The 24,833-nt window shown below is 38.6% G+C and overlaps 1 protein-coding gene across 1 annotated transcript; it reads left to right on the forward strand.

Moving 5' to 3' along the window:
- Positions 1-2,253: 2,253 nt before the first annotated feature.
- On the forward strand, positions 2,254-24,609 carry LOC122032223 (U-box domain-containing protein 33-like). Its single transcript, XM_042591492.1, has 8 exons — positions 2,254-2,763; positions 7,508-7,632; positions 7,884-8,005; positions 8,752-8,856; positions 20,924-21,350; positions 21,754-21,894; positions 23,007-23,537; positions 23,634-24,609. Exons 1-8 carry the CDS (start codon positions 2,481-2,483, stop codon positions 24,324-24,326), a joined length of 2,427 nt encoding a protein of 808 aa, XP_042447426.1. The 5' UTR covers positions 2,254-2,480; the 3' UTR covers positions 24,327-24,609.
- The last annotated feature ends 224 nt before the right edge of the window (positions 24,610-24,833 follow it).

The following is a 24,833-nucleotide window of genomic DNA, read 5'->3' on the forward strand; positions in this document are numbered from 1 at the left end:
ACATGCAACTGAGATAACACTCTTCAATTGGTTGACACACGTCAACGTCTGAAAGGGATATAAGTGCTCGGAGAAGGATAAGTCACAATCGGATAGAGCTTCGGTAAGATCTTGCCATGTAGTAGTCCAGGCTCTGAGAAGGAATCCAAGCGCTCAAAAAAGGATAGAGGTGCCTAGAAAGGATTCCAGACGCCCGAAATGCCTTATAAAAGAAATGTAGCCCGAAATGCCTTATAAAAGAAATGTAGACCAACAGTTCAAGACAACATTTTCTATACTCGCTTATGATCAACTGTTGTGCTTTACTGCTCTGAAATTCTGACGCAACACCAAAGTGCCGCTTCGACAACGTAATGAGTACTCCTTTATGCCAGTGTTGTTATTGTTTTTAAGTCTCTTGATACTTGGATTTTCATGTAAAAACCGATTGTTTGCCTCCGAATCATTATTCAGAGAAAAATATTATTAGTGGATTGTCCATTGAAAGCGATCAACGATCATTGACCTTGGATTAGCAGTATGGGGTGTGAACCAAGTAAAAATAAAGTGTGTTAGTATTACTCTGATTCATTTATTTTCCATTGCGTATTTTTTAAAAATCGTAAAAAAATAACACACTCTATTTACCCTCCCCTCCCCTTCCCTCCTCTCTAGTGCTTTCTCGATCCTATAAGTAACAAGACATTCCAACTTAAACATTCCAAAGTTGTACTGAGATCTTTTGACAAAGAAAGAAATGACCACAAAAAAAATGATAATCCTAGTTAGTCTCATTGACTATCCCTGGGAATGACCGGCCCGACCCCATAGAAGTTTCCCACCGGCCACTAAGGTACATCAGGAAGCCCAATATCCTTTGATTATGCTCCCTCCCCCCATTTGGAGGAAAAATTCCTACAAATACGTCATAACTAGGGTTCGAACCACGAGTACTTGGGTGACAACCTGAATGTCCTATCGTGGTACTATGATCCTAGGGACGAAATGCCCACACAAAAGAACCAAGACTTTATGGAGATGATATATAGATGATTTTCCAATGATGAATTACCGAAAAGAATGTTTCAAAGAAAATTAATGCAAACATATGGAGGTAAAGCCTAACCATGTTGTTCATCAAACTTCAAAAGATTAGAGGTGCGTTAATTAAGTTAATAGCATGACTAAGAACGGATAATGGCTTTTGTGATGAGTTTGATAAATCATCTCTTGAATATTTGATTAATGGATTCTTATTTGATGGTAGCCTAAGCAAAGATTAATTCAACAAGAATGTGACACCTTCTAACTCAAATTCATCAATGATAAGGTGCAATAATATTAATTTGTTCTTTCGGTGTTGGTGTGGTGGGAATGATAGGTGTCATGTGGCAAGCCTAGGATTTGAACCAGGACTCAACCAATGCAAACCGCAATCAGCCCAATGTATGAAAGAGCTCAAGATAGGTTTGTAGAATGCACCTAAGTGGTCCCACCCCAAGTTGTCGAGTCATTAATTCTGAGTTGCTTCGAGATGATCCGAGATTTTGCTTGTTGAGCGGTTGAGTTGTCGAGTCGGTAGGACCCAATTACCTAATTCGGTTGAATTCTATTAATCGGGTTCAGCTGGGCATAAGCAGACATGGGGCATGGTCTTTACTTTTCCATATTTTCTTTTCCATCTTCTCATGAGATCTCTATAGATGTCAGCCCTCTCACACGAATAAAAGGCCATGTATATACTCGAGTAAGGGCTCTCTCTCTCGTTTTTTACTGTTTTTCTCTTTTCATTCTACTATTGAGACCTTCTTACATGTGTTATTCACACAATTGATCGCATTGGAAGAAATTAAGAAGCCTTTTTAGCCATCTCAAAAAGCTTCGTCAGTGATGTCGGATGAGGGGCGGATCTTTACATCATGCACAATGTGTATAGTCATGCTGTAGCAATATGAAACAGCATAATTCTGCAGCAAATGCTCAAGTTGAAGCATAATGAGGTGACTGATCATTATGTTATTGTGGATACGCTATTCTTTTGTCAACCCTTATCTTATTTATTCGACTCGCCACGTTTGTTTAGCACGCATTTTGTTTTTTCTTTCTGCTCTCTCTCTCTCTCTCTAGTTCAGTGTATTGGTATCTATTCTAGTTGAGACTTGAATTGTTTAATTTTTATTATTAGCATGAACCCCATTTATTAAGTGTTATTGTTGGTGATTAAATATTATTTTGGAGCATTTTTAAAAAATCACTAAACTTCGAAGAGGCAGGTTGAATATTATTTTGGAGCTGGACTGGAGGGTGGAGGCTGCTACAGAGAGTTGAATTCTCTTGTTGGTGCTCTCCCTCTAACTGGTGGCGCGGCATGCTGTAAGCCGTCGCATTTCTGCGCTGATGGGAAGAATAAAGGCAGCAGAGAGTGAAGGCGGAGTAAAGCTCCCACCTTTAGCTATTGGCTGCCCTCGGTTCCTTAGCGCTGGGGTTCCCGTTCCCTGCAGATGGAGAGTCAATCGACTTCGAGGAGCGGGAGCAGCGCCGGATTCTCCACCTACTCGGGCAGCCGGAGTAGCCTAAAGGAGATCGACGATGACCAGCAAATGGCGGATGGTTCGAGATTGAAGAACGAAGGGGGCGGTGAGAATGAGGACGACAAGATTCATGTGGCGGTAGAAAGGGACTTCAAGCTGGGAAAGGAAAACCTGGTGTGGGTGATTAAGAACACCCCTAAGACGAAGACAATCGTCATCGTCCACGTCAATGTCCCCGCCATGTTTATTCCCTGTAAGTCTGCTACCAAGTTTCCATTTTTCGCATTTAAAAAAAAAATCAAAATGCATATTCGATGTCGTGAACAAAGGGGGAGATTGATAATCAAATCTCTTTACTTAAGAAAAGAAATGCTAGTTCTTCTTGTTGTTTTCTTTCTTTTTGCACATTTCTAGTTTAACTTTGATATTGAGGATAAACATTTTTTCCCTTTATTATTATTATTATTATTATTATTATAAGAACAATGGATAAGTTGATTCATCTGGTCATTATGGGTATTCATGATCTCAAACTGACGTAAAATAAATGTAAATGGGGAAACAAAGTGAGACAATGCAAATAGTATGAGGTTTCAATGATTTAAATGTATGCAATCTTATATATGCTTGGCCTTGGATATTGGAGTTTTGAGGAGATTCGTGAAGCCCTATTTAAAATGGGAGGTTGCTAAGAGGATGCTTACTTGTTTTAGGTTCCTTTTAGGGATAGATAACACTTCTCTTTATGAATCTATTGCTTCGCTAGTGTGATTGTTTTTGATATTCAGCTGCCAGTTCCATTACACCGTTTGATCATTTCCCTTCTTATCGTTTCAAACAAGATTATTTGATTCCTCTCCAAGTTTGTATCCTCTCTTGGATCATGCTTTAGGAATGACTTCAAACAAAGTGACTTCAAGTTGACCAATGTTAACCTGAATCAACAGGCTATGTATTGTTTGGATGCTATAATCCCTAGTTTGGATGATCACAATTACTCCCAAATGTCAATGCATGTCTGCACAATCTATTGAGATTTGAATCTACCTAACATTGCACAATCTATTGGGATTTGAATCTACCTAACATTGTTTCTCAATTCTCCTCATAGATCAAAACCTAAGATGTCTTTTCATTTCTTCTTGAGGTCAGCACTCAATTCATAAAAAATACAGAAACCTTTGCAATTCAATGAATACATATGTACATTAAAATCAACCTCCAACATGTGGCATGCACTCACAACACACAATGCAAAACCCATATACCTAGTTGAACTTATGACTAATTCAAATAGAGAAATTAATTTAGGGTAATTATGTCTACACCCTTCTAACAAAAATTAATTTACTTGTATTCCATGTATCCACCTCCCATTTCTTCAAAATCTCTACTTTAGTTCATCATTGGCTTACTAAAGTGAAGATTTTTTTTTATAGAAAAGTAAGGATACATGGAATACAAGAGTGTTTTAGTAATTTACTCAATAATAAAAAATGAGAAATACCTCTTGAATAGGTATGATAAAAACCTTGCCTTAAATGCACTACACCTAATGCACCCTCCCCGAGAAAATAACCCTTCCAAACGTAACTATGAGAGTGTCCATATGCTTCTTTAGCTGTATCATGACTCTTTAGGAAGTTAGTATAAATTTAATGTAGCCAAACACTATTCTCAAGGCACAAAAGCCTTTAAATTGTTGGATCGTGAAAGAACGAGAGAGGGAGGTGAATCTTGTAGCTTTAAAATCTTTTCTTATCTTTTGTAAACACTTAAGTAAGCATTGGAATAAAGTAAAAATAATAAAAATAAAGAACACATCTCTTTTTTACTTGGTTCGGAGCCCAGCCGACTTCTACTCCAAGGTTCGCGATCATCAATCACTTTTGTTGGGCAATCCACAAAATGATAAACTGATATTACAAATGAGAGTACAATGTGCAAGTAAAAGTAAAGTATACCGACGACAATGAATATAAGAAGTAGCACAGGTTGTCGAAAGCCTCTCGACATTGTAATAGTTGCAGCTTGCACGAGCAGAGCATGAGCATAGTAGAAAATTGAAAAGCGGAAGTTGTTTCTGGCTCGGAGCTCGAGGGCTTCTTTTATAGGTATCGTTCCGTCGACTGATAAGAGGTTCCGTCAACTGAACTTATCCGTCGACTGATAACTCTATCCGTGATCCTCTGTCCCTTCCTTGTTTGTGTTGATCCGATCCGTTTGATTGCGGAAATCTCGTTGTTCCGTTGATGGATCAAGATCTTTCCATCAACTGAACATCTTTTTGCCATTTGTACTTTGATTCGAATCTTGTTTAATTTTGGAAATAAACTAATCCGTCGATTGATCACCTTTATTCGTCAACTGAACCAAAAATTTCTATTGTATTCCAGATCGAATCTTACTGTTATGATATTCCATGGATTCGTTGATTGAACACCTTTGTTCCGTTGCTGGAACAACTTTTTCTGCAAAACAGTGTTAGTAAATAAAAATAATATTTACCTTGCAAAACAAAGTTAGAACATAAATGTGCAAAGTAAGATTATAGTATGCATGAATGAGACAGTAATGACTGTCCTGATCTCAATTTAAAAACCTTCGTCGGGTTTTTTAGTTAGATCAGTACCTAAGGTTTGTCCCTAATGGGACACCACCTCACTTCACTATCTTCAGTAGTTTTCCTCAACTTACCTGTCAAACATCGGGTCCTTCATACCTATTTGGACTTAACCGCTCATCATTGGATCCGCTACCAGGGCTTCCACTTGACTCGATATAGGGTCCTCCAAACCTACCGAGTCCACATACTAGATGTCAGGTTCACTTGACACATCTGGACTTCCTACCTGGTTCCGCGATCTGCTGAGACTTCCCTTGTCTAGTATCGGGTCCAGCTGACCTACTAGGACTTTCCAAGTTGAGCATCCTGCACACTTGATCAATTCATCAGATAACAACAAGACTTAACTTGAACCTTTAACAACATTAAAACATAGGTTCGATTATGGTGTTTCCTACATCAACATAAATAAGTGGTAACAAAGCTTTCTATGATGGACCTAGTGCCTCGGTAGATAATGTTCATGTTGGATCGAAATAGAGGTAAAGGGGGGGGGGGGTTGAATCTTGTTCATTTAAAACTTTTTTTCGTAAATCAAAGTAAAGTTGTAGCAGAATAAAGAAAAACAAACACACAAAAACATAAGTTATTTTTTACTTGATTCGTAGTCCAGCGACTACTATGCATGGGCAATCAACTAAAGTTCTCCTCTCCAAAAAATTTAAGAGAAGGAGCAAACATGTATATGAGAAGGATAGTAACACACTGCAATCTCCTTAAATGAATGCAAGAATTAAAAAGAATATACCGACAACAAATTGTAGAAGTTGGGCGTAGGTTGTCAGAGAGCCTTTCAGCATCGTAGTAGCATAACTTACACGATCTTAGCAACAAGAAAAGAATGAGTTGAGGAGAGAATTGATTATGAGCCTCGAACCACGAGACTTCTTTTATAGGACTAGTCCAATCGACTCGAAATTGTTCGGTCGATTGAACCTCGATCAGGCGACTAATCCTTCGCTCCCTTCCTTGTTTTCTCCGATTAGATTTGATCGATCCCGTGAAATATGGGTTTTCGGTCAACTGAACCCCATTACTGAATGTTCGATTGATCGAACCCTTCGGTCAAGTCCGACATTTGTTTTTTTACAAAACAAAGTTACCACAGTGATAATAAAAATGAGCCTACAAAATAGAGTTAAATAACAAATAATATGCATGTGATAGATAGTTATGACAGTATGATCTCAACTTAAAAACCTTCGCTTCAGTTGGATCAACGCCTAAGGGTTTTCTCGACTGGAGCACGCCCTTATTGTTGTTCTTTTCAGAAGAACCACTCCATACCTCAATTTACTTGCCAAACATCTAGTCCTCCAGACTTGTTTGGACTTTCTTTGCTCAGCATCTGATCATCGACCTGCGAGGACTTTCCCTTGATTCGATATCGGGTCCTTGCTGACCTATCAATTCCATCTTGCTAGATGTCTGATCCATTGACCCATCTAGGCTTTTTGCTTGATGTTCTTGATATGCCGAGACTTCCATTGCCTAATATTAGGACTTCCAAATACAACAACCTGCATACTTGATCAATCCATTAAATCACAACAGGACTTAACTTTGAACCTTTAACAACATTAAAACATATGTTTGATTCTGGTGCTCCTTGCTCTTACAGTTGAAACCTAAAACATCTCCACCTCAAGGAGATCCATTTCTACTCCATAATTTAGTACTTCAAAGTGATGTCCCATAATAGTGCGGTTGCTCTTGGCTTATTTCACTCCAACGTAGACTAAAATTATCTAATACAATAGCTCCACCTCAATTAAGCTCATTGCAACTAAGCCAACTGATAATGCTACATGATCCTACAAGGAGATTATTTAGTCCCTGCACCCATAAATTAATTAACATATCTCCCTTTTTTGTCTTGTAGTGGACTCAGTTCATTGAAGTCATTTTACACGTTATCTTCCTAATGTGTCCTGGAGTTGTAGTCAGACACTATAATAATACATTACTTTTTTTTTTATAATCTAGGTGTCCAGGCTTCACTTGATTAATCGTAAAGGTAGACGTCCTTCCCCTTGGTTCATCTACCGTGTAAATTCAGAACACAACTTATGCATACTTAGAAGCCACCTCCAAAATATTCGTCCCTATTGGGATTTAACTCTAGAATATGCATCCTTTTATTTGTTCTCCTAAATCTTTTACCATTGTATTACACCTGTAGGGCTAATACATTACTTTATAGAAATGCCTATTATGGGGAGAATGAGGTTTCTCAAGTAGAAAAAAAATTCAATTTGCCCAGAATGAAAAGAAGTTGGTTCTTACCATGAGAATCTGGTTCTCTTTGAACGTATTGATGTTATGCATGGTGTTACCTCAATACTAATAATTGATGTGAACATTGTTCTAGTGAGATCTTGGATTCCAGCACAACAACTGAGGGAACAGGAGATATATGCATTCCGACAGTCTGAGAAGGCAAAGATGGAAAAAGCATTAAACAAATATGTTCAAAGATGCTCTGCCCTAAAGGAGGTATATTCTTCCACTAAAAGATTGTCACTCTTCTTTTTACATTTTCTCTTGTACTGTATTGTCACGATTAAGAGATAATATGTGAACATGTTCCCAATTTAGTCTAAATCCAATAAAATATTATATTGCCTTGCAAATTTCGTTTCCTTAAACTCAAGATCGATCATTCAATTGGATAGCTTCTTGATTTAGTGTTCAATAAGATACATGAGATTGTTGACGGTAAGTCATGCATGAAATAATTTCTTCAGGTGCAAGCTGAAAAACTGGTGATTGAGGCAGATGATGTTGGTTCAGGGATAGTACAACTTATTGCTCAACATAAGATAACCAACCTTGTTATGGGAGCAGCAGCAGATAAAAATTATTCAAGGTACAGTCTCTCTATACCTTCATGTCCTATGACTTCATGAAGATAATGATAAGGTCTTTGATGTGCTATCTATTTTGGACTATAGCTATAACTGTTTGAATAAAATCTTTATGATTCTAACACTACATCAGTCAGTTCACATTCCACTTAGTTTCACCCAAGCTTCATCTTGGTCATGGATAAATCACTCAAGTTTGGGTCTATAAGTAGTGACAATCGTCCTATGAAGATTCACTTTCACTACGACTCTAGTGGATTTCCTTAACCAAGCCACTACCTATGAGTCATCGGCTCATTCTTCAACAGACATGAGTCAAAAATTGTATTCTCCTCCCATTGTTTGTGAACTCACACCCTTACGGGGTTGCTTTTCACCTTTTCCTCATAGTACTACTTTGCTATGGGCCACCCAAGAGTATTTAGCCTTGCAAGGTGGTCCTTGTTGATTCACTCAATACTCACTGGAATATTGTAAAATAATATGGGATAGCAAATTTAAATGAAGTTCCCAAAGTTTATGAACCAGCAACAACTTATTTCGTTCAAATATATACTATATAAATTCCCCCTTGCTTAGATATGCTATCAAATGATATTTTGACCATCACATACAATTCCATGCTTAAGAAATTAACTGTGTTGTTTTTAGTTGGTGCATCCAACCCAAACTTTTTCCCAACAAATATTCCCGAATGAATGATGAAAATCACTTTAGTTCCATGTTAATCTGAGGCTTTGGATGGCAGGAAAATGAGGGAGCCAAGATCAAAGAAAGCACTCATTGTACAGAAGCAGGCCGATCCATCATGTAAGATCTTATTTGTTTGCAAAGGGAACCTGATTTGCACAAGGTATGCCCAGGATTCTATGGAAGAATCTTAAATTCAAATTATGTCTGTTTATCTTATTGAAACCTTTCTGTTGGATGGCTTTCTAATATTTTATCCTCTAGAAAGTAGACCAATGTTAGTCTATTGACCAAATATTGAACAGTTATGTTAATGTAGTCTGACTTGTATTTAATCAAAGAATAAAAATACAGAATGTCTTGCTTTGAAATGACACATTATGGTTATCATATTCTTGGACACTTTTTCCTCCTACCCCGTTGAATTCATTCTCTAGTTAGATTCATCTCCATCATCATTATTAATAAGTAGTGTCTATTCCAATTATTTTTGATTGGCTGCATGAATCTTATCCCACCATTAAACAAGGTTATATCACTAATAATAGTCAAATTAGTTAATTATTTTTTATTACCTTGAATATTATTTTCTTGGGAATCCTCCTATTCGTACAATGTCTATATTCTCTTTCTTTGTCATCTATTGGAGCTACACTTAATTTCTCTTGGATGCTTGTTTTTTGTTTTATACTTTCTAGTAATTCCATGCATCCATTTTTTAATATTCTTGTCTTTACTACAATAATTTTTTATCTCGTTGGATCCTCCTCATTCCAAATCCAAGTGGTGGGGGTGCACCTACGAATTTCCTGACCTCAGAAGAGTCGTGGAAAATCGCTACTGAATTAAAAAATCGGAAAGAAGATTTATAAGTAGCCCACTTGTATCGGAGTTGTCCTGTCACCCTAACAAGGGAAATATCTGAAGGGTGCTAACCTTTGAACACTATAAATCCATAAAATATGACATCAATAACAACCAACCCTTATCATACTAGACGGGGTCAGCTCTATAATGTATGACATATTTTTATAATATTTTTCTTGCAACTTAAAGGGAATATGACCATTACACAGGAATCTAGATGTAGGACCGTTGGGCCGGCTGGAAGGGGGTTGTTGGATAGTCCTGTAAAATAAAACAAAAGTACCCTTCTCGAACTTTCAACAGAACACTTGCATATATAAAGTAAGCCGATAAATTAAAAGCATAAAGAAAAAGCGAGGCACAAGGATTTACTTGGTTACAACCGATGTGGTTGTTAATCCAAGGAAGATTAAGCTCACTAAAAACTCCTTCAGGTGGAGAAGCCTCGTACAGCATTGAAGCGCAGAAAACAGAAGCTCAACTCTAGACTAAAGCTTACAAGCGTTGGAATTACAATTCAGAGTTCGTTGAAAAGCTTCTGGACCAAGGCTATATTTATAGCTTTGGTCGGGGCGCCCCGAAGGGGTTTCGGGCGCCCTGGGTGCCCCGAAGGGGTTCCGGGCGCCCGGGGGGATAAACTTTATCCCCCAACGATCAGATCGAGTCAAATCTCGATCCTGGTCAAAAGTCTGGTTCGGGTGCCCGGAAGGGTTCCGGGCGCCCCGGAGGACTCCGGGCGCCCCGGAGCCCAAAGTCAACAGATGTTGACTTTTTCGTCCGGGACCTCTTCTCTGTTCAGTCCTGCCTCGGTCTGGTTCTTCTCCTCCGGATCCGCTGACTTGGGTGATCTCTGTCATCCGGAAAAGGGCTCACCCGAACCCAACTTCCGGTCTTCTCGAGCAGCCTTCCGCTCCGGCTTCTCGTCCCTCGGAATCGCTGCGTGTTTCCTTCTCGTCCACCAGAGTACTCATCCGCAGTCTTCGTCCTTCGATCGCACCCCGTGTCGACCTTCTCGCTAGCTGTGTCTCTTGCTTCCCGAGCAATCTTCCGCTCTGGCTTTCGTCCCTCGGAACCACCGCACGCTTCCTTCTCGTCCACTGGGGTACTCTTCCGCAGCACCTCGTCCCTCGGACGCACTGCGTGCCGTCCTTCTCGCTAGCTGCGTCTTCCGCTCGAGTACCTGTGCTCCTAAGCTCCTGCACACTTAGACACAAGGTTAAAACAACACAGGACCTAACTTAACTTGTTGATCACACCAAAACAACCTTGGGGTTTCAACAATCTCCCCCTTTTTGATGTGATCAACCCAAGTTAAGCTAGGGTCAAAAATAGATATAAAAATTAAACAATTTTCAATTTTAAATTTTCAATAACGTGCAACAAGATAGAAAAATTAAATTTCAAAAATTCTAATTTTCAATTTTTCTACTTCCCCCTACACTTATACTTTTTCTTCTCCCCCTTTGATCACATAAAAAATTGGGGTTGCAAGAAAAGTCTAAAGGTTGACACTTAGAAACTTATAAAAATCTATCCTAATGATTTTCAGAAAAAAATATTTCCAAGTAAGGAAAAATTACTAAGTCAAAAATAACTTGTGAAAAAATTTCTTAGTTTTAATCTTTCTGAGCCCAAAACTTTATGCAAGAAAAACTTTAAGAAAATTGATAACATTGAAAAAAATTTCCTATGCATTAATTTATTTTATTTTAATGCTTTTATCAGAAAATTTTAAATTTTCATTTTAATTTATCATAATTTCATAACTTTAAAGCAAGAAAATTTGAATTTTGAATTGTAAAAATTTGTATAAATTGTAACATGTCATTTTCTATTGTATTTTGAATTCCTAATTTGCAAAGATATTTTGATAGTATAAATTCTAATTTAATAGAATTTTTCGACAATATAATTTGTAAAAATTCTTTCGGCAATGTCTTTACTTTGGAAAATTCTTTCAGAAGAATATTTTGTAATTCACAGAAATATTTTGTCATAAATTCTAATTTGCAAAATTCTTTTGTCAAAATATTTTCTAACTTGCAAAATTTTTTTATCAAAATAATAGGTAAAAAATCTTTTGGTAATTTTTCTGTTTTACAAGATTCGTTTGACAAAAGATTTTTTAATCCGAAAAATTTTTCAGACAATATAAAAAATTCTTTCGGCATTGTGCAAGATTCGTTCGAAAAAATATTTTGTAGTTTGCAGGAATTTTTTAACAAAAATTCTAATTTGCAGGAGTCTATTAATAATATATTTATTAATCTAAAAATCTTTTTCGAAGATTCAATTTCTGATTCGAAAAAATCTTCAGGTAATTTTTCGATTGATTGAACCAATTGATCAGAAGTTCGAGTCCATACCTGACTTACCTTTTCGATAGTTGGTTCTCCCCTTGTTGAATTACTTTCTTCTGAAGACTCTCCCCCTTTCTCGATGCTCATCTCGGTTGAGCTTTCTTCATCTTTTGGTGGGTCTTCTGCTATGATTGCTGTTTCGGCAATTTCTTTAGTCTCGGATTTGACTTCTTCTGATTCTTCATGTATCTTCAAGAACTTTTCCCAAAGTTCTTTTGCGCTTTTGTACTCGCCAACTCTATTGAGATCTTCATTTGGTATTACGGTTAGAATGTGAAATTCTGCCTGACTGTTTGCGACTCGTCACGTTGCTTCTTGTTCCAGAGGCGTAGATCGAATTCTTCTCCATTCGTTGTCTTTGGTGCTTCATAGCCAAATTTTAATATTAAAGAAATACCAAAATCAGAATTAAGATATACCTCCATCTTTTGTTTCCAAACGGTAAACTCCCCCTCGAATGCTGGTAGGTAGTCGCTAGCTCCGACCATCGTTTTGTTGCTTCAGACGGCGGTTAGTCCTTCTTGAAGCGTCTCGGCTCTGATACCACTTGTAGGACCGTTGGGCCGACTGGAAGGGGGTTGTTGGATAGTCCTGTAAAATAAAACAAAAGTACCCTTCTCGAACTTTCAACAGAACACTTGCATATATAAAGTAAGCCGATAAATTAAAAGCATAAAGAAAAAGCGAGGCACAAGGATTTACTTGGTTACAACCGATGTGGTTGTTAATCCAAGGAAGATTAAGCTCACTAAAAACCCCTTCAGGCGGAGTCCACGCCCGCGATGTGTCAGAACTCTAGACTAAATTGCCAAGTTGGAATTACAATTGAGTTCATTGAAAGTTTGGACCAACTATATTTATAGGTTTTCGTGTCGTGAACCGAGCACTATAAACTTTATCCCCAACATCAGATCGAGTCAAATCTCGATCCCGGGTCCGGTCCGGGCGCCGGGGTTCCGGCACCCGGAGGGCTCCGGCGCCGGAGCCCAAAGTCAACAGATGTTGACTTTTTCGTCTTCTCTGGTTCAGTCCCGCCTCGGTCCGGTTCTTCTCCTCCGGATCCGCTCGCTTGGGTGATCTCGTCATCCGGCTCACCCAACCCAACTTCCGGTCTTCTCGAGCCTTCTTGGCCTCTCGCTGCATGTTTCCTTCTCGTCTGTACTCACCAGCTCCCCTCATCCTGTGCCGACCTTCTTGCTAGCTGCGTCTCTTGCTCCCCGAGCAATCTTCCGCTCCGGCTTTCGTCCCTCGGAACCATCGCACGCTTCCTTCTCGTCCACCGGAGTACTCTTCCGTAGCACCTTGTCTCTCGGACGCACCGCGTGCCGTCCTTTCTCGCTAGCTGCGTCTTCCGCTCGAGTACCTGTGCTCCTAAGCTCCTGCACACTTAGACACAAGGTTAAAACAACACAAGACCTAACTTAACTTGTTGATCACACCAAAACAACCTTGGGGTTCCAACACTAGATTCTAGATTCTCCTCTTTATTTTGACCATCCAATATGTTAATATGGGCGGTTATTGCCCACACCAAAGGTTGCCAAAGCAACCTTTGGAAAGAGACAAACCACTCCCCTCCCATGTGTATAAAAGGAAGAGAGTTTTTTCTCTTGAAAAGGGCAAGACTCTCACTTTTCTCCCTTTCTCTCTTGATCACATGTGTACAAGACTTCTCTCATGGGACATCACCACCGGATCCCGAGGACATTTGGAGCGAGGAACTACGAAGAAGACTCTTGTAGACTTCTTCCTGATCCTGCGAGAATCTGAAACCAACGAGGTAATTATCTCGATCTAGATATAACATTGGTATCAGAGCCTTCCCATTCCTCTCTCCATGATGTCATCGGATGATCTCCATGCGTAAGAGCTTGCTACAATGGAAGAAGATGATTTTGAATCAACGAAGATCTCCACCGCCAGCGATGGGGATAGCTTGGTTGGCAACGACCCAACACTCACGTAGGAGTCTATGGCGCCTATTAGATATCGAAGACTAATGACTGCAAGGGATTATGTTGAAGTGTTGCGCTCTTCTCCCTTGACTCGCACTGTTGACGCTCACGTGCATGGCGGAGGCACTTCACGCGAAATGGACGGAGGCACTACTCGTGAGCACACTACAGACGCTGCTCGCGAACCTGTGAGGGATGCGGCTCATATCCATGTGGACGGGCGCGCCATCCATGGCCATGTAGGCCTCGCGACCCGCGGTAACGCGCACGAACGTGCCAACCACAACCTACTGTGAGGCCGCACAGTCCGTGGTACATTATAATATTAAATATTCTCCATATAATAAGATTCACCGATGAGCCTCGAAAAATGTTATTGCTGACTTAACGAAAGGGGATAAATTAGATGGCACTAACTATGACATATGACATCGAAAAATCCAATATCTCTTGAACGAGCAAGAGTTGCTTGATCACATTACTACATCCATGACCCTGCCTGCAGAAGGCAACACTGCTCTACACCAACGAGATCAAGAGGCTTACAACTTATGGTTCAACGAAGATCGCAGCACGTGCTTTACACTGTTAAGCAACCTGCAGGATGATTTGATTGGCGAGTTTGAAAAGTGTAAGACTGCCAAGGATATATGGGATAACTTGAAAAATTACTTTTGGAGGAACCTCTACCACGAGGTTAAGGGCTCTTGTTTTGAAATTTGAGACCCTCCGAAAAGATCCCCATCAGAACATGACTGAGCATCTTAGGATGATGTCAAGCATGATCCACGACTTGAAGTCTGCATGTCACGATCTCACTGATGAGTAGCAGGTGCATGCTGCCATAAGATCTTTGCCAGACTCTTGGACTCACATGAAACAAATCCTCACTCACAAATGAGAGCATTAAAAATTTTTCTGACATCTCTCGCCATGTGGAGTTAGAAGCTGAGCGCGAGGAAGCTATGCGAGCTACTGCCCTTGTCGCCAAGGGAGGCAGACAACAGGGCATGAAGGGTCCAAAGAAGAACTTCAAGAGGAAGAAGCAAAATGTTGCATCCACTTCCAAAGAGGGGCAGACACCGAAGCGCCAAAGAGGCAAGCACGGTGGAAAGAGAGATAAGTCGAAGGCTAAATGCTATAATTGTGGACAATTGGGGCATTTCGCTCGTGAATGCACTGAGCCGAAAAAGGTATTCCAATTTCTTTGCTCTCTAACTGTGCATGTTTGTTCGCATATTTTAGTTGCTGGAACAAATCCTGAATGGATAGTGGATTCAGGAGCGACTAGGCACATAACAAGGGATTGAGCAGGATTCGTGTATTATCGCCGAATCTCAACGGGATCGCAAAGCGTATACATGGGAAATGGTTCCAGCGAGGAAGCCCTTGAAGTTGGTGTGTATCAACTCAAGTTAAAGACTAGACGAGTCTTAACCCTCTATGTCGTGCTCTATGCGCGTAGAGTTCAGCATTATTGGCATTAGACTTCTCTTTTTCTTTTGCTAGCAACCAAATTGACATTTGTTTGAACAATGTTATATATGATCATGCTTTATTCATGGATGGTTTGTTTAAGTTAGATTTGGATTATCATGTGTCTTATGTGGTGACTATTGATAATAACCTTGATTCGAAAATTTGTCATGCTCGGCTAGGACACATAGGACAAGATAGAATGACAAGGTTAGCTTGAGAAGGCTTGCTAGGCTTACTCACTAAAGTCAATCTTCCTATGTGTGCATCGTGTTTAGCCGGTAAAGCATGTCGCAAGCATTTCGGAAAGACTAAGAGAGCCACTGAATTCTTACAATTGATTCACTTTGACATTTGCGGACCCATGAGTGTGAAGACTCGTCAAGGGGCTTCATATTTCCTCACATTTATAGATGATTATTCACGATATGGATATGTCTATTTGATCGCTTACCGCTATGAAGCATTAGATTGCTTCAAACACTTCTTGGCAGAGGTTGAGAATCAATTAGGCAAAACCATAAAAGTTCTTCGGACAGATCGAGGACGTGAATATCTTTTGGATGAGTTCCGAACTTTATGTGAAGAAAAAGGAATACGCAAGCAATTAACTATTCCAAATACACCGCAACAAAATGGTGTTGTTGAAAGACGGAATAGAACACTGCTGGATATGGTTAGGTCGATGATGGCGTATGCCAACCTTCCAATATCTTTTTGGGGGATGCTATAATGACTGTGGCCTATATCCTTAACCGCGTACCTTCACAGTTAGTTCCTTCCACCCTTTATGAGTTATGGCGTGGTGAAAAACCAAATTCAGATAATCTATGCCCATGGGATTTAGCGGGATATGTCCATGACACTTCTCATAAGTTTGGAAAATTTGGCCCTAAAACTAGAAAGTTTATCTTTATAAGATATCCTGAAGGCTCTAAGGGTTATGTCATGTACGGACAACATCTGAATGGAGGAATGGCAGAAAAAGATGTCCGAGATGTTGTTTTCTTAGAAACAAAATTTCCTAGTATCGGCGACACTGGAAAAAGTCTTAATCTCCATGAGTTGGATGACCCTAATGATATTCTACCATCTTCCAGCGAAGGGAGGGAATTAGTTCCTAACCAAGAAGCCACCGGAGATAGTAGAGATGATCATGAAAGTGGGAGCTTTGTGCCTAGTGGGAGCACAGCTATAGAAGAACAAGATGATCAGATACGCCGTAGCAAACATGGACACATACCTCGTCGTTGATTTGAGATCGAAGAGGAAGCCCTTGTGTGCCAGCTTGCTGATGATGATGAGCCTACTTCTGTTAAAGAAGTATTAACTTCATCCGCTAGTAAAGAGTGGAAGGAAGCAATACAAGATGAGATGGACTCTATGAGTAAGAATCAAGTTTGGGAACTTGTCAACCTCCCTCCAGGGCGTAAGGCTAATGGAAATAAATGGATTTTCAAAGTCAAACGTAAGGCGGATGGATCAATCGACAAATATAAAGCACGACTTATAAAGAAAGGATATACTCAAAAGGAGGGTATAGATTTGGATGAGACATTCTCCCCAGTGGTGAGATTCATATCGGTTCGCCTTATTCTAGCCATAGTTGCACATTTAGACTTAGAACTTTTTCAGATGGACGTTAAAGCAACATTTCTCATTGGAGAACTAGACGTAGAAATTTACATGGTTCAACCAGAAGGTTTTGAGGCAAAGGGATAGGAGCGTAAAGTTTGCTATCTCAAACGTTTCATTTATGGCCTCAAACAATCGTCTAGACAGTGGTATTTCATAAATCTATTATCTCATTTGGTTTTGAGATGATTGAAGAAGACCACTGTGTGTATGTTAAACGTACGGTGGAAAAGATTCTTATTTTGTCATTATATGTTGATGACATTTTATTGGCAGGAAATGACATGGAATCTATCGAAGTCACTCGAAAATGGTTGTCTTCTATCTTTGAGATAAAAGACATGAGTGAAGCAAATTATATGCTGGGAATAAAGATCACTAGAGATCGCTCGAATAAACTTCTGTGTTTGTCATAGTAGACTTATATAAATAAGATTCTTGAGCGATTTCGGATGCATTATTCTAAACCTATCGATACTCCAGTTGATAACAGTTGTGTTTTAAGTATCAGTCAATGTCTACAAACTGATAAGGAAAAGAATGAAATGTTTAAAGTGTCATATGCTGCTGCACTTGGAAGCCTAATGTATGTCATGTTATGTACACAGCCAGACATTAACTTTGTGGTGGGCCTTGTTAGTCATTATCAAAGTAATCCCGGTCTCGTTAACTGGAAAGCAGTTAAAAGGATTTTTCGATATCTCCGTGGTACTTCGGACCTTGTCTTATGTTACAAAGGAGGTGACTTAAGATTGAGAGGTTATAGCGATGCTGATTGGGCCAGTGACAAAGATGAACGCAAATCCACCTTAGGTTATGTGTTTATGTTGGGTGGAGGGGCCATTTCTTGGAGTAACAAGAAACAAACGTGCATTGCTTTATCCACCATGGAATCCGAATGTGTGGCTTCTTTTGCTACATGTCAAGAGGCTGTTTGGTTACAGAGTTTCCTACGGTGATCGGCCATGACATAATTGACAAAGGAGGTAGTGGTGCTGTATGTTGATAACACATCGACCTTGGCCTATGCTAAGGACCCTAAATACCATGGACGAACCAAACACATTGACATTCGTTATCACTACATTCGGGATTTAGTTGCAAAGGAGTTGGTGGTTCTTCGACACATTTCAACAGATCATATGTTGGCTGATCCACTAACTAAACAAATCCCGAGGGAGGCATTTGTAACCCATATTAGAAATATGGGATTATGTAAATCGTAACACAATATTTATTGACAATTAAGCAATAATGTTTTCCTTCCTTATGTGTGTCTATGGTTGGAATACTTTACACATTGAGAAAAGTGTCACTAGGCTCTGAATAGACCCCCCCTCACACGGGTCATTTGCCTTGGCGCTAAGAAAGCGAGCAATATGAGACAATTTTTTTTATCTATGACGCTATGAGAGCGAGTGAGATAAATTTATATCTATGGCGCTATGAGAGCGAGCAAGATATTTTTATTTTATTGTCGCCTTAAATTGAATTAAGATGAGATCCCTCTGGATCGATCACAGGATATGAGAATCAATTCTGTGAAGCCTTTATTAAGCCGGTTGCGAGTTTCATGATAAGACGTCGTGAGACTCGGGTTAGCCGCAGTGGGAGTGGCTAGACTAAGAATCGTATGGTGTTTTTTTTATGTTGTATGTGATATGTCCATAATGATGGAAGAACACCATAGCATGTGACCATACCACATGTGCGTAAAACGACCATTGAAGAAAATGATGAATGAGATCTCTGTTTCATCATTGTGTGAGCTCTTGGATCATAATTTGTTGATCCATCTGTACCCTTAGGACTTGAGATCTATGTCATAAAAAGGAAGCTTGATGTCCCTACTTTAGCATGCAACTTAGGGCTATGGCTGATACAGTCCAGCGGGACATGACTAGGAAAGCGGTCAAGACTAATTGAATTGACATGAGAACTCAAGAAAGACATCTAAATATTGCACCGTGTTTTGTGGCTCATACCTCGAGGGACTATGTCGACTTAGTGGCGATAAAGTCGTGAGCATAAAACGTTTGAGTCTTGACGTCACTAGTTTTAAGAGATTCGGGATGTTAAAACTGGTGAATATTGAAGATATCTAGGGTACCACAGGATTCCTTTAGAATATTGTGATCTGTTAGTTTTGTTGATAACTTAATAGATCACTACTCATTTGTTGTGCCGACTCTCGTAAGGTCGCTTACTCCATTCGCCGCATGTTAGATTGAGAAGCAAGTGTCGAGACATGAATTGCTCTTAGTGAGCAACTGACCTTTTATTGTGCCCTATGTGGGCAAGTGAGAGATGTTAATATGCGCAGTTATTGCCCACATCAAAGGTTGCCAAAGCAACCTATGACCAAAGGTTGCCAAAGGTTGACAAACCACACCCCTCCCATGTGTATAAAAGGAAGAGAGTTTTCTCTCTTGAAAAGGGCAAGACTCTCACTTTTCTCTCTTTCTCTCTTGATCACACGAGTACAAGACTTCTCTCACGGGACATCACCACCGGATCCCGAGGACGTTTGGAGCAAGGAACTACGAAGAAGACTCTTGTAGACTTCTTTCTGATCCTGCGAGAATCCGGGACCAACGAGGTAATCATCTCGATCTAGATATAACACAATAAATGGACCACCCATTCTTTATTCTATAATTAATAACTTCATTCATATTCCCTTCTTGTTGAATATTACATCAAATGAAGCAAGAATAAACGTTGAAGATAATTGTTACATTCATTCCTGCACAGGAATGAATACAAGTTGATTGTTTCAAAATAATAAATAGAATTACAATTTATCTAAATTAGCGGTCTTGACTTAAATAGAACTCAATAGATCAATGGCTGTACAGAGTCTACATAGACAATATAATTTTGGATGTAAGGAGTGTGTTATGCAGGTTGTACCCTGCATTTCTTTATAAATTCTACAATCTAATATTTTCTGATTTGTTCATATATTGAGTTGTCCAGTAGTGTTTTTGTTTTCTCCAAGAAGTCTAGCTTTGGGTGTTTGAAGTAGTACCCCTTCATATTGTATTGTTATGGTTAACATACTATTTAAGGCTTGTCTCCATATCATTCCCATCCCTCAGAGGAAAAGTCATTCCAGAATTATACTATGATTATTTAAACACATTTCAGAAGAAATTAATATTTTCTGGTTCTATTTTCCTAGTATTCCAATTTCAAACAAATCTGACTTCAAACATCATAAGTAATCCAATTTCATGTTCTAGAGTTTTTTTTTATGCATGTCCATAACGGAATGGTTCCAAAGTTGTTATAACTTAAGCACATTTCTTAACACTAGCATTAAACATCATTTATCGACATATAAAGATGACTACCTCTTTAAGGGCTTTCATTTTGAGGCATAAGTTAACTTCAGGTTTTCTCAAGTATAAGCTCTTTAAGGGCGTTAAGAGCGATCTTTGCAGCTGATGAAAAGGAGTTACCTTAATTCCTGCCATGGCTTATTCTTCCTGTTTGAGTCTGAGTTTACTTTAAATGAAGTATATGGATATGTAAACTCATGCTATATGTTTAAAAAAAAATTTGTACTGAAAAACAATTCTTAACCGTTGACTTTAGAACAATAGTAATGTGGTTGGGTATTCCAGTTTAATCATTGGCTAATGAGTGTCTTTTTTGTTTTTTCTGTCTTTTGATGGAACTATAGGCTATTGTTAGACAGTGTTTACAATTTACAAGAGTTTTGATAATATCCTGAATCCTGATTGTTTGACATTAAGACTTTCATAAATTAGATGTCCTTTTGGATATGATATATTTAATTAATAGTATTCTTTTTTTACATCCTTAACTTTGTACTACTTTAGTCTTCTAAGTTCTGTTAGTGTATTTATTGTATGAAGTTTTTCATTCTTTTTGTGTTCCCTAAAATTCATGTTTGAAATTCCTTCAACAGGGAAGCTAGTCCAGTTGCATATGGTAATATACTAGCAAGCAGAGTCATTCTAAGTGCCACTACCCAGCCATCTGGTAACTCAAATCCCAACACATCACCTACTCACGGTCATCTACTAAATTTCATTCCTGACTCTGCACAAGAGGAACTTAGTCAACCATCAATATCAACTATTCCTGGTTCATCAATGATGGATCTACCCTGTGACAACCACACTGAATCAAGTTCAGGCAGTAGAGATGGTATAGTCATTGATTTGTTTGATGTGGTTTCAAGGAGCGTTAGGAGTTCGGTGACTGATGAGATACCTTGCACTAGCAGTTCAATAAGCATCGCGAAGGATCAGAAAAATGTGGGATCATTTGTTCTTGAATCTCCACATGGTTTTGAAGCTCCCTTTCAATTGTCAACATCAAATAGTGATATGGTACATATGTGTTTACTAATGTACTTTCATCTTTGGAAAATTTGAGGAAGATCTGGCACAGCATAGGAATAGATATGTTCTTTCAGATTCATTTCTCGAATGCTTAAGATATCTATTTTCAGATCTTGATCTAGTTTCTCCTTTCCAAGAAATTTTGGGTTGTGATCCTGTATCTTGTTTTGATGCTGCTTTAGAATAGCATAACCCAATGCCTTAGGTAAAGTTTCAATCAATGTTACAATCAACTTGAGGTTTTCACTTCTAACTTTTTTGGAAAAAAAAACACAGCTAAAGTCCTTTTCACTTGCAACTTAATAGCAACATGTTTGTTTTTTCTAGTAAAAGAAGGTACTAATCATTCATGCAACAGAAAAAGGTAAAAATGGCATCCCTTTTTTCCTAGGATGGTGCCACGCTAAATGATGAATTGTACAATGATCTACGACATGCTGTTGTAGAGGCAAATAACTTGACTCACGCAGCGAAGGAAGAAGCTCTTAGGCATCAAAAAGCTGTTCGAGATTTGCATGGTGCTGCTGAGAAGGTATCATCTATTGACCTTTTGTTTTCCTCTTTAATATTGCATTGATTACTATAACCTAGTTATTTGGCCTATTATGAGACTGAAGTGTAGTTGATATACCTTGATATTTTTAGACTACCAGAGACAATTTTTTTGTTCAATGAAATCTATTTTGAAGATGCATTGTCTAGTGAATAAATTAAATCAAAGCTTGAATCGTATAGAAAAACATTAGAAACTAAAGGGTTAAGTAGAATTAAAATTGAAACAGTAAATGTAGCGATAAGAAAAGAATGACGAAATAGTGAAGGATAAAGACGATTCTAAGTCTCGTAAAAGTTTTAGATATCTCGAATAGATCTTGCAATAAGGAGATACTGATAGAGATATCACTAATAAAATACAAAAAAATGATGCAAATGAAGAAGATATTCTGGAGTATTTTGTGATTGTTATGTACACATAGAGTAAGATAAAATTTTTATAAGAACTCATACTCTATGGTCATTGGACTGTTAGAAAATAACAAATACAAAATTATAATATAATAGAGATTAAATGCTAAGATGAATTTGATCTTTTTGAAAAAGTAAAATAGATAGTACTAATATCCTTCAAAAATCAATGGATGTAAATTATAGGAAATATGTTGAGATAATATGTTTAAAGAGTCAGAAATTTTGAAGTGTTTGACTCAATTAGAATGGAAAGTACAAAGTGTTAAAGGGAGACTCAATAAAACATTAGTTAATAATAGAAAATGGTTTAGTTGATTTGAATATGAATAATGACACAATTGTATATAACTCAATGGAGATATAAGATTCATCTAACTAATGCCAAGTAGTTGGAGTGGACATGGCTTGATGATGATATTGATTATCTGGTGAACATAAATTCAACGGAAACTGCTCTTTGTCAGTATGAACCTTCTTCGCTTTGTTATTATTCGGAAAATACAACAATTACTCTTAGTTTCATTGTTTTCTTTTAGATCTGGTTGGATGAATGTTCATCACCTTTTTTAGTTTGAGGAGGTAATTTGGCATCTCTTCCTCTTTGGGTAAAGGTGTCGCATCTTATCGAGGATTATGAATTTTTTTCTTGATGTGAATGTATTGTACTTACCACAGATCAAAGCAGTTGAAGATTTGTATACTACAGAGATGGAACAAAGGAAGGATATTGAAGATATGCTCTTGAAAGAAACAAGAAGAGTAGAAGAAATTATGAAACAGCGAAATGAAATGTTTGAACAACTTTGTAAAACACTTGAGAAAAAGGCAGCATTGGAACAAGAAGTTATTGATGTCAAGCACAAGACAAAGGACCTTGAGAAAAAATTATCAGATACTCATTATCTTCTCATCACACTCCAAAGTGAGAATGTTGAGCTACGGAAGGAGAGAGACAATGCAGTAAGAGAAGCTGAAAAGCTACATCATCAGATAGAAGAATTGGAAAGGAGAATCCAAGGTTCAGATATATTCTGTGACTTCTCCTACTCAGAGTTGCAACAGGCAACTAATAACTTTGATGAGTCATATAAGATCAGAGAAGGTGGTTACGGAATTGTCTACAAGGGAACACTTGGGCAGAATACAGTTGCTATAAAAAAGCTGAATTCTCAAGTCATGCAAAGGCAAAAAGCGTTTCATAAAGAGGTAAATTTTAGCATATTTCAGAATTCATATAAGGGAAATACTATATTTCAGTAAAATTCTGTAGTTGATATAATTTTCTTTTTCTTGTTGATACAGATTAATGTTCTCAGTAAGCTGAAGCATCCAAACCTTGTCAAGCTATTGGGAGCGTGTCCAGAAGCCTGGGCTCTGGTTTATGATTTTCTTCCCAATGGAAGCTTAGAAGATCGCCTCACTTGCAAAGACAATTCACCACCTCTAACTTGGCAGATCCGAATTCGTGTTGCTGTGGAAATCTGCTCTGCTCTAAACTTTCTCCATCATAACAAGTGCCTTAGTGTAGTCCATGGAGATCTTACGCCAGCTGTCATTCTTCTTGATGCAAACTTCATCAGCAAACTTGGCGACTATGGTATCTGTAGTCTTGTTCAGTTCAACGACAGCATGACTCTCTATTGCTGTACTCATGCCATGGGAACTTTTGTATACATGGATCCTGAGTTTCTTGCTTCTGGGGAGATTACACCGCTCTCAGATGTGTATTCTTATGGCATTATTCTTCTGCGCCTTTTGACAGGGAGACCACCATTTGGGATTAACAGAGCAGTGCAGCAAGCATTGGATAAGGGGTCCCTTTCTGAAGTCCTTGATGCTTCAGCAGGAGACTGGCCTTACTCAGAGGCCGAGCAGCTGGCATACTTGGGTTTGAGGTGCTCAGAGATTACAAGAAAGAGTCGACCTGATGCAGGAGAGGCCTTGAAAATGCTTGAGCCCTTGATGAAGTGTCTCTCATTGCTAGAGTTGCCATGAAGGAGAGGTTCAGATGACAATATTTGCAGTTTGCCTCCAACTGTTGAATGAATCTACTTCAAGATCTTGGCAATCAGAGTCATCTGTAATCTATGATTTAGTTGGAAGTCTCTCACCAATCTATGATGCAAGTTGACTTATCTCTGTCCCAAATGTGTCTTACGGTAGAGATGTTTTGGGGTGCACAAATCTGGTTTATGAATATAACAAACAAGTGTTAGAAACCCGCACAAGCTATGGGTCCTCTTGTGAATTCAAAGCAGTTACAAGATAGTTATGATTACTTCCCTCAATCAATCTATGTTTAATCTACTTTTATGCTAACCACCTCCTGCCTATGGTTGTTTGATTCTCATAAAGGTCGATATAAACTAGCTCCAAGTATAGGTCCTTGATCTTAACAAAAGATCAAATGGGAATAATCAAATCCTAGTCTGAATGTCATCATCAATGGTTGGAGATTAGTGTTTTAATTCTGTATTTTGGTTTATTGAGTATAGGTAGACA

This window comes from Zingiber officinale, chromosome 11A (genome assembly GCF_018446385.1).
Source record: "Zingiber officinale cultivar Zhangliang chromosome 11A, Zo_v1.1, whole genome shotgun sequence".
In the NCBI taxonomy this organism is placed as follows: Eukaryota; Viridiplantae; Streptophyta; class Magnoliopsida; order Zingiberales; family Zingiberaceae; genus Zingiber; species Zingiber officinale.

What these genes read in the sequence shown, in the direction of transcription:
- LOC122032223 (XM_042591492.1), top strand. Translation starts at nt 2,481, where the DNA reads ATGGAGAGTCAATCGACTTCGAGGAGCGGGAGCAGCGCCGGATTCTCC. An exon ending in GATGCTCTGCCCTAAAGGAG is followed by an intron (nt 7,633 to 7,883) that starts GTATATTCTTCC and finishes TAATTTCTTCAG; the next exon opens with GTGCAAGCTGAAAAACTGGT. An exon ending in GCAGATAAAAATTATTCAAG is followed by an intron (nt 8,006 to 8,751) that starts GTACAGTCTCTC and finishes TTTGGATGGCAG; the next exon opens with GAAAATGAGGGAGCCAAGAT.